Source organism: Gorilla gorilla, chromosome 17, assembly GCF_029281585.2.
Source record: "Gorilla gorilla gorilla isolate KB3781 chromosome 17, NHGRI_mGorGor1-v2.1_pri, whole genome shotgun sequence".
NCBI lineage: Eukaryota > Metazoa > Chordata > Mammalia > Primates > Hominidae > Gorilla > Gorilla gorilla.
The window spans coordinates 29,783,569-29,793,971 of record NC_073241.2 but is presented as its reverse complement, the minus strand read 5'-3'; the positions used below and the strand labels follow the sequence as shown (position 1 = coordinate 29,793,971).

Genomic DNA, 10,403 nt, shown 5'->3' with positions numbered 1-10,403 from the left:
AAACGAAACAGGAAATAGGTGTCATACTGTATTTGGTCTTTTCCAGGTTTATTGGCATAATAGTTAGAACTGTCTCTCTGGGCCATGAGGGTGATGTGTTATTTGAAGGTGGTCTTTCCCAGAACACCTGGCCTTTTCTTTTCTGCCTCTGCCAAACATCACAGCCTTTGGGTTGGATTAGTCAGCACCCCTTGGGATTGTGCACAAAAGGTTTGGGGTTGCATCGAGTGTCACCTGTGGTGAACAGAATCTGAGGGACACAACTCTCTCACAGGCACTTCCTTCAACCTGGAGACAGAGTTCTCCTGGTGTGTGCCCAGGGGTAGAGGAGAAATTGACAGTCGGCCTCTGAACTTTCAGGACTTTAAAAAGCACTCATGTTTCCATCCTCACTGTTGACTCCCGGCTTAAAGGGATCTCCTGGGGTGAGTGAGGAGGCGGGATCGGACCCTGGCAGTCTGACGGCAGCACCTGTGTTCCTCTGCACTGGGCCGTGGATGACATTGCACACCTTCGTGAGAATCAGGAATTGAGGCTAACCACATCTGAAATTGAGATGGGCCTTGAGTCATATAAATAGTTTGGAAAAGATGCATTTTACTACGCTGTTGAAAGAAACCACTTATTTCTCACGCCAGCAGGATAAATGGTTTTCAGTATCCACTTAACTGCTCATTGACTCTTACTGTAGATGAGGAGGTGGCCAGCAGCCCCTGCCCTCCCCCAGTTGTAGGCCCAAGGTAACCAGCAATTGACTGGATATAATGGAAGAGTGGTGCATTCGGAGGTATCTGTATTAATGGGACCCACATGATATGGATGAGAGCTATTAGGGTGAGAAAAAGCCTGGGAGCACAATGAAATATTTAAATATTAAACAAAACATTGTTGAAATCTCCATTGTACTTTAGTACTTGAAGTCATTCTTGTGGTCATCACTGCCTTTCCCAAGCATAACAAGCTACTTCATATCACATAGACCCGTGCCATGAGGAATGATGATGTTTGTAAAATGCCAATAAAACAATTGCCTATATAAGCCACAATGTTTCATCCATATATTTCAATTTCCATGTGTAAGTATAGTTCAAATTTCAGAAATTTATTATTATCTAATAGAATATGCATGGTATATCAATGAGCAATTATCATACTGTTTCTATTAACAATTATTTGTATGATGAAAAAAGCAGACTCCCATTCTTGGATTTTTCTGTTTGCACACATTAGCATGACAGCCCCATTTCCACCTGACACGTGCCAGCAAGAGGCCAGGAACAGAGGCTTTTCTTATTAACTAAGATTTCTAAATGTATTACGTATTCACATTTAGAAACTCTAAATATCATAAAAGGTTAGCAAGGAAGTTTCCCTTCCACTCTGAACTTCCAAACACCAAGTCAACATTTTTGTTTGCCTATCATCCCTGCAATCTATGTGCAAATAGAAACATGCACCTGGAATGCATGCTGATGTGTGATCGTGTTTACACGAAGTCCTCTGCGCCTCTGCATATATCACTGGGCAATGCACCTTAGTTATCATTCCACATTTCAAATGTAAATCCATTGTATTGTTTCAGAGCTATAAATTACTGCACCCTATGACTATTCCCGAAATTACTTAAGCACCCCGCTATGGGTATCCATTCGTTCTGTTTCCAGTCTTGCTCTTATAACCAATGCTGTAGTGAACAGCACTGTGTTAAGAAGTGGTGAACGTGGGCATCTTTGTCTTGTTCCCGTCCTCAGGGGGAATGCTTTCAACTCTCCCCCATTCAGGAAAATGTTGGCTGTGGGTTTGTCATAGATAGCTTTTATTATGTCCATTCTATGCTGATATTGATGAACAGTTTTAATCATAAAGAAATGCTGGATTTTGTCAAAGGCTTTTTCTGCATCTATTCAGATTATCATGTGATTTTTGTTTTTAGTTTTATTTATGTGACGTATCACATTTATTGACTTGCCTATGTTAAACCATTCCTGCATCCCTAGTATGAAACCCACTTGAATCATGGTGGATTATCTTTTTGATATGCTGTTGGATTCAGTTAGCTTGGTTGTAGCATTTCTTATTATTCCATCTGTGGAATGTATTGGTTTAAATAATGAAAACATGTTCTATCCCCACTGCTTAGCACTTTGTGTTTAATAGCCTTCCCAACAGAGTAACATAAAAGCAGGAGCCCTGCTAGTCTCCCCTTAACCCGGAATCCCCCCTTCTCCACAGCTCGCTCATTGGACAGGATAGACTGGGAGCCCAGGCCTCAAGGTAAGGACGTGCTCTGTCACCTAGAGGTGCAGTGCTTGGGAAGGCCAACCTTGGAGGGTTGCCTGCCAGCTTTACAGTGACAGAGGTGTTGGGAGGGACTGATCACCAATGCATAAGGCTGTGCTTTGTTGGTGACATAAAGGATTGTTTCACAGATTGTTGGGGAGGGACAATCCCAAGGCCTCCCCCGGCCCTGGTGCTGGCTGTGCACAAAGGCAATAAGAGAGGGATGCTGGTAAGGGCTGACCTGTTGCTGTGCTGGGGAGGAAGGTGCTGGGCTGAAATTCAGGAGGCTGAGGATGCAGCAGTCCCATAGGAGGTACATGACCTTCAGGATACATTTTCTTCATTGATGATCAATGGAAATGAGAAATCACTGACTATTTTTTCTATCATTGGAATCTACTCTCTACTGCTCATGCTGTTCCTGTCTTTTGGGGAAGATGGAGGATTAATCAGTGTGCGCAGCACTGAGTGGAAGGAAGGAGAACTGTGACAAAAGTTAAGGAAGGATGAGAGATGGGAGGGCCCTTCACCCAGCTGCTTGCAGAGTCCTCCTGAGGAGGAAAGCCCCATGGCTCCCTGGTGAAGGAGCAGTGAGGGATGCGTGACTCCCACAGTGAAGTTTGCAGTATATCTGAGGACACCCAGGCTGGTCCATGAGGAGCCAGTGGCAGAGTGAGAAGCAGAAAGGCCAGGAGGGTGGCTGGAGGCCAGACTCTGAGTCATTCTCCATGTGATGGAAACAGCCAGAGCCCAGTGGGCTTGGAGGTACAGGATGCGGTGGCTGATGACAGAACAATGTGGAGAGAGGCGTCATTTGTCAAATCCTTACTTTGTTCTGGGCATTGTGCTAAAAATTCTGATGGCTCATCCCATTTACGGGCTGAAAGTTGCAGAGGTTTAGGAAGCTCGCCCACGATACTGGAGCCCCCATCTCCTACCCTAGTGCTGTCCACCTTCTCACCCAGCCACCACTTGTTTCAGGGGAACACACAGAAGTGGTAACCTCTTATGGATAGGCAAGTAAATTCTGATGTTTTTGTTATTCACAGAAAACCACTGGCTTGTGTGAGGTGGGAAGGTGAAATACCAGAAGTATTTCATCTAGTTATTTCTACCTACGCAACTCCTATAGTATTGAAATGCATAGGTTAGCATTTTTGGCCAATTTACTCTGCATTCTGGGTTAAAGGCTTTTATTTATTTATTTATTTATTTATTTATTTATTTATTTATTTATTTATTTATTTTTGAGATGGAGTTTCGCTCTTGTTGCCCAAGCTGGAGTGCAATGGTGCAATCCTGGTTCACTGCAACCTCCGCCTCCAAGGTTCAAACGATTCTCCTGTCTCAGCCTCCCAAGTAGCTGAGATTATAGGCATGTGCCACCACACTGGGCTTTTTTTTTGTATTTTTAGTAGAAATGAGATTTCACCATGTTGGTCAGGCTGGTTTCGAACTCCTGACCTCAGGTGATCTGCCCTCCTCGGCCTCCCAATGTGTTGGGATTACAGGTGTGAGCCACCACGCCCGCCCTAAAGTCTTTTAAAATTCACTTGTATAAGTTGACTTAGTTTTCTTTAACCTTGTAGAAAAATACAAAAATGGCAAACTCTTTTATCACACAAATAATGTCTTTTTAATGGAGTGATTTTTTTCTAATCGAGGTATTATGTACTTTTCATTTACTAATTATTGTTTACATTTGAAGTGCTTTATGAATTAATATTTAATTGCACAGATGAAGATTACTAGTTATAGGCATTTTACTAACCAATACTCATTAAGCATAGCGTGGATTCATATGACATCAAGGAGCTATTTTATTTGGTAAAATGAAAAAGCACAAGAATGAACGAATGCAAGAACTGAAACAGTGGAGACACCTAGAATGACTTGTCTAAGATCTAAATCATTTTGTCGTCTTCCCAGCATACTTATTATCCTGATCATTGTCATCAGCATTGTTTGGGTCCTTTTAGCACAGATTTCTCAAAAGGGGTAACTCCATAACTGTTGGAAGCTTACGAATTCATATAATTTTTAAGAGGTCAATTTGGAAGTACCTATCTATTTTAAAATTCCAGTAACCTGGGAATTTCATCCCATGTCTAGAGTCTTTTATGTAAAATATTTCCACAATTAGGAGAAATATGTGCATGGGGATTTTCTATGTAGTGGTGTTTTGATAGAATAGAAAATTGGGATAAACCAAATTTCCATCATGAAGGAAATAGTAATATGCTGAATAATAATACAGCGAATATTATGCAGGCTTTAAACATCAAAAAAGAATTCAACTTCTGACTTCCGATGATGGTGTTGAAGCAGGTCACTGCTGGTTAACATTTGATTTTCTCGTTAGCGACGCCGTGGAGGGCGTCCTCATTAGCGATGCCGTGGACGGCGTCCTCGTTAGCGATGCCGTGGACGGCAACCTCGTTGCCCATGCCCTTGGTGGCGTCCCCGTCGGCGATGCCCTGGGCGGCGTCCCCGTCGGCGATGCCCTGGGCGGCGACCCCGTCGGCGATGCCCTGGGCGGCGTCCTCATTGGCGATGCCCTGGACGGCATCCTCGTTATCGATGCCGTGGAATCCATCTTCATTAGTGATGTCCTGGACAGCATCCCAGTTGGCGATGCCCTGGGCGGCGTCCTCGTTAGCGATGCCGTGGACGGCATCATCGAGAGCAATGCCCTGGATGGCGTCCCCGTCGGCGATGCCCTGGACGGCAACCCCGTCGGCGATGCCCTGGACAGTGTCCCCGTCGGTGATGCCGTGGAAGGTGACCTCGTCGGCGAAGCCGTGGACGGCGTCCCAGTTGGCGATGCCCTGGACGGCGTCCCAGGTGGCGATGCCCTGGACGGCGTCCTCATTGTCGATGCCCTGGACGGCTTCCTCGTTATTGATGCCGTGGAATCCATCTTCATTAGCGATGTCCTGGACAGCATCCCAGTTGGCGATGCCCTGGGCGGCGTCCCCGTCGGCGATGCCGTGGAAGACGACCTTGTCGGCAAAGCCGTGGACGGCGTCCCAGTTGGCGATGCCCTGGACGGCGTCCTCGTTATCGATGCTGTGGAATCCATCTTCGTTAGCGACGCCCTGGACGGCATCGTTGTTAGCGACGCCCTGGACGGCGTCCTCGTTAGTAATGCCCTGAATGGCGGCATCGTTAGGGATGCCGTGGACGGCCTCCTCGTTAGCGATGCCCTGGGCGGCACCCTCGTTAGCAATGCCCTGGGCGGCGTCCTTGTTTGCGAAGCCCTGGGCGGCATCCTCTTTAGTGATGCCACGGATGGGGTCCTCGTCAGCGATGAGCTGGACTGCATCCTCGTCAGCGATGCCCTGGACGTTGTCCTCGTCAGCGATGCCCTGGACAGTGACACCGTCAGCGATGCCATGGATGACGTCCCCTTCAGCGATGCCCTGGGTGGCATCCCCGTCAGCGATGCCCTTGATGGCGTCCCCGTCAGCGAAGCCGTGGACGGCGTCCCAGTCAGCGAGGCCCTGTACGGTGTCCCAGTCATCGAGGCCCTGGACGGCGTCCCAGTCAGTGAATCCCTGGATGGCGTCCCAGTCAGTGATGACGTGGATGGCGTCCTCGTCAGCGATGCCCTGGACAGTGACACCATCAGCGATGCCATGGACGACGTCCCCTTCAGCGATGCCCTGGGCGGCGTCCCCATCAGCGATGCCCTTGATGGCGTCCCCGTCAGCAAAGCCATGGACGGCGTCCCAGTCAGCGAGGCCCTGGACGGCGTCCCAGTCAGCGAGGCCCTGGACGGCGTCCCAGTCAGCGAGGCCCTGGACGGCGTCCCAGTCAGTGAATCCCTGGATGGCATCCCAGTCAGTGATGACGTGGATGGCTTCCTCGTCGGCGATGCCCTGGATGGCGTCCTCGTCAGCGATGCCCTGGACAGTGACACCATCAGCGATGCCATGGACGACGTCCCCTTCAGCGATGCCCTGGGCGGCGTCCCCATCAGCGATGCCCTTGATGGCGTCCCAGTCAGCGAGGCCTTGGACGGCTTCCCAGTCAGCGAGGCCCTGGACGGCGTCCCAGTCAGTGAATCCCTGGATGGCGTCCCAGTCAGTGATGCCGTGGATGGCGTCCTGGTTGGCGATGCCCTGGACGGTGTCCTCATCGGTGATGCCGTGGACGGCGTCGTTGGGGGTGCCCTGGACGGCATCCTCGTCAGCGGTGCCATGGACGGTGTCCTTGTCAGCGGTGCCGTGGATGGCGACCTCGTCGGCGGTGCCGTGGAAGGTGTCCTCGTTGGCGGTGTCGTGGACGGCGTCCTCGTTCGTGATGTCGTGGATGGTGTCCCCATGGGGAGCTTGAAGAACACAGAATAAAGGTCAGTTCCCTGGTGGTGGAGACTGTGAATCACCCAGGGGGTTGCTTGGTGTGGTGCATGGAGTTGGCTTATCACAGCATGGGCCAAGCTGATGCTGGGACATACTCCCAGGTGGACCTGCACTAGTGAAGCTAAGGGATATGTCTCAGAACACTTTCTGCAGTCGGAATCAGTTTCCAGGTTCAGGTATGCATTATCCGGTGAAGTGGGGAAATATAAAAACTAGAAATTGACAAATTCATGAAAAGCCTTCCATGAGTGCAAGTGTGATTTTTTTATCCACTTTACATTCAGTATGCATTCACACATACAAAATATTTTTACAAGAAATCAGAAATTTTAATTTTTGTCAGTTATGTTAAATCTAACTTAGCTGCCGACATAAAGATTCTCATTTACTTGGTCTCGAGAAAATGTAGCACATAGTAAGTAGACCAAAATGTTTATTAAATGAAAACACAGAGCAGAGATAGGGGGGCTGCTAGGCAGACTGGGTTGCACCTGATTACCTGGATGATAATAAACTGCACAAAACCTCGGTCAAATTAATATTGAAACTGCCTTTTGCTTGGGCTCGTTTCCCTTGCGGAAGAAGGATGACCAAGAAGATGAACAGGAAAGAAATGAGAAACCGAGGCCTTTGCTTAGTAGCTAAAGGCCACCTTCTGTAACACGAAATAGTCTACAAGTGGCCTTGAACTCTGCCGTGATTCAGTGACAGAGTTCCCTCATGTCTTCTACCCAGGTTGAAGTCCAGCAAAATTGCGACTGTCCTCTTTACAACTTGTGAGACCACACTGCTTCTGCATTTGCCTGTTGTATGAGATTTACACTTGTTTTAAGGCAACATTTTGTTTCAGTTGGGCTGGTGGCCATACCCAGCACTAGCCAGTCAATAGTGAGATGGCTCCTCATGGAGGAGGCTTGGCTTGATGCTGAGGGTCTTTAACCCACATATACAAGAGAGTTGCCACTAAGGGATGGAAGCCAGGCTAATAATCAAGTGCTACACAGAGTTTCTATCTGTCCCTCCTCACCATTTTTGGCTGGCAGGATTTGAGCATTTTAGGGCTTGGGAAGATAGTATTACTAAATCTACTAAAATACATCACCCATCCTTATAGACTTTGGCCAGTTGCTGAGCAAATTAACTTCACAACTGAAGTGGGCCACACTGGCCTTTGTGGTCCCCCACTCCTCTTAGAATTTGTGTGCGTGGGGCCTACTGGAGGGTGGGAGGTGGGAGGAGGGGGAGGATCAGGAAAAATAACTGATATTAGGCCAATGTATGGGTGATGCAATAATCTGTACAACAAACTCTCATGACACACATTTCTATATGTAGCAAACCTGCACATCCTGCACATGTACTCCTGAACTTAAAAGTTAAAAAAAAAAAAAAAAAGATCTGTGAGCTGAGCCAAACACCTGGGGATCTTTGTGCTTTTGACACACTGATGACTATGCCTGTCCGTGGGGAGATGAGCCTATAACTGCCCTGGGTTGTGTGACCACGGAGGCCACTTTATGATGATGGGCAGTGTCTGGGGCCTTTTGGGCTCGTTGCTTTTGGGTTTATACATGAATGCTGGACTCCCTGTGTGGTGGTGAACACCCCATGACTAAGTGCATGTCAGTGTCAGCACTGGCCCACACTCCTGGGTTCGTGTTTTCACTTTTTCATTCAGGACCTCAGGAGCTGGGGCCACTCCCTTGGCCCTTCAGGTTCTCCACCTGAGCAGTCGGGATAATAAGGCAGACCCGGGGATGGCTCTGGTGAGGGTGGAGGAGTCACTGTACAGAGAGAGTAGAGCGGGGGTGGATTTTATTGTTAGAAGTGGACACTGGTGATTGGGTTGTATAAGTGGGAAATCTCTCCTGAGAAAACACACAGCCTCACCTGTACAGAAACACACACATTCACACCACACGAGGCAGCCTCACACAAGACACCACCAATCCTCAAGCACCCAACTCAGCACCACCCAAAAGGGAGCACAGCTGCTTCCTCAAAATTTGGCCATAATTTTTCCCTGGGGAATTCATGTTTTAAAAAAACACTTCCCCTATACTTATTCCTATCACAATCCCAGGATCAGGGTGGCTCTTCACATTGAAACCAGGCAAGGATGCCACACGTTTCTTGGCATCCAGATTGTTTTCTTGGCAAGTGATCCCAGAATACTTACTAGATTCACGCCTCAGAGGGGCCACCTGCACCACCTGCACCACCTGCAATACAGAAACAGAACTTTTTGAGGGGTATGTCATGTTGTGCATTATTTGCACAAGGCTCTGTTTCTCTCAATGAATACTGAAAACTTGATCAGAAAGTGTAGTCAACTTCAAGGCCTCCAAGACAAGGGTAGGATACACACTGGAAAAGACATCAGCTTCTGGATGGTGTATCTCTCAGGTCCACGTAGGTTGGCAAGTGCAAAATACTGAATCCAAGGAGTAGACATTGCTTCCAAGGACAAGGATCCCAAGGATACAGTCTACAACCTGAAGCCGTCATAGCTAAATGCCATTTTGGATTACATATCAGTTGCTAAGAGTCACTTCTTCCTCCCCCTCAGAAAACTGCATTGAATACCTGTCATGGACATTGTCATTTTCTCACATGTAAAGTCAGTTGAAAAAGAAAGACACCAAGAAAGGAACATTTCTATTTCAGAGAAAGCAAGGCAACCTTACCCTCGCATTGACTGGCCTCTCTCCATCTCCTCTGTCCTTGTGAACTAGAGACTCCTCAGAGGCTAGGAGGACACACAGCAACAGTTAGTCATAGATGCTTTTGTTCATGAGTTATTCAGGGAGCTCTGCTTAATGTGGACAACAGGACAGTGTGTGTGGATGTGTTTCATTAAAAGCACAGCTTGAGCTCCTGCCAGAAAATCTTCCCTCGTGGAAAGACAGGCAGGAACGAGGAGCTAAGGAGCAAGAAATAGAGTCCCTGGCATTTTGCTGATGGCAACTTAAGGCAATGGGAATGAGTCAGTCTACAAATGGTACTGAAGCACATGCTATAGTTTGATGAGAGTCCCACTGCTTACACTGTGAGGTTTGAAACCCAGTTAAATGGTTTTCTAAACCCTGTAAAAACAATATTAGCTTGCAGGATTTATGTCCCAAGACTAATTTTACCTCTGAGGATCCACAGTGGCTGTCACTGTAGTTATTATGTGTTTTAGCATTTTGCACTTGAATAAAAGCAAAGTTTAATAGACAGATTGGATTCAATTCTAGGCAAAACAGTCTATGGTATTTATTCACTAATCCTTTGTTATAACTGCTGATGGGAGAATTAGAAGTACTGAAATTATATCCTTTAAAATTAATTAAAGCATAATTATTAATCACACAATATTTTTTCATCCAGGCCTCCTTTTCTTTGTCATGCATGCATATTAATTGAGGATGGAGAATATCTACACTTGTTCAGGCCAGCCAACATACGACAGTTTACTTCAAGAGAGGAGACATGGGTTGAATGCTGGTATCTTTTAATTCTTCAGCACAAACAGTTGCAACAAGTGTGGTGAACTAATCACCAGATGGCCCTTTGCTGCCTTATTTGTCATTGTGCCTTACATGTAGCTTGCAGGATTTGATTACGCTTATGTTTTGTGGTGATCATACTTTCAACTATTCCTAAAATACTGCTTCAGTCTTATCTGTTTGGGGTCAACTGCTGAGGATTTCTTACAAATTAATGAAGTTTGTGAATCTAAAGTTCTACACAAAGGGGGAAATATTTGCAAATCAT

At 47.0% G+C, this 10,403-nt stretch overlaps 1 protein-coding gene across 1 annotated transcript; it reads right to left on the bottom strand.

The window, feature by feature from the left end:
• Positions 1 to 4,619: 4,619 nt before the first annotated feature.
• LOC129528458 (putative uncharacterized protein ENSP00000383309) lies at positions 4,620 to 6,607 on the bottom strand. Its single transcript, XM_055368855.1, has 5 exons — positions 6,225 to 6,607; positions 5,570 to 6,146; positions 5,142 to 5,486; positions 4,845 to 5,108; positions 4,620 to 4,757 (listed from the first exon to the last, which is right to left on the bottom strand). The coding sequence occupies exons 1-5, from the start codon at positions 6,605 to 6,607 to the stop codon at positions 4,620 to 4,622; spliced, it is 1,707 nt and encodes a 568-aa protein (XP_055224830.1).
• Positions 6,608 to 10,403: the final 3,796 nt, after the last annotated feature.

What these genes read in the sequence shown, in the direction of transcription:
- LOC129528458 (XM_055368855.1), bottom strand. Translation starts at nt 6,607, where the DNA reads ATGGGGACACCATCCACGACATCACGAACGAGGACGCCGTCCACGACA. An exon ending in CGCTGACGAGGACCCCATCC is followed by an intron (nt 5,487 to 5,569) that starts GTGGCATCACTA and finishes GGTGCCGCCCAG; the next exon opens with GGCATCGCTAACGAGGAGGC. An exon ending in GCATCGATAACGAGGATGCC is followed by an intron (nt 4,758 to 4,844) that starts GTCCAGGGCATC and finishes GACGCCGCCCAG; the next exon opens with GGCATCGCCGACGGGGACGC.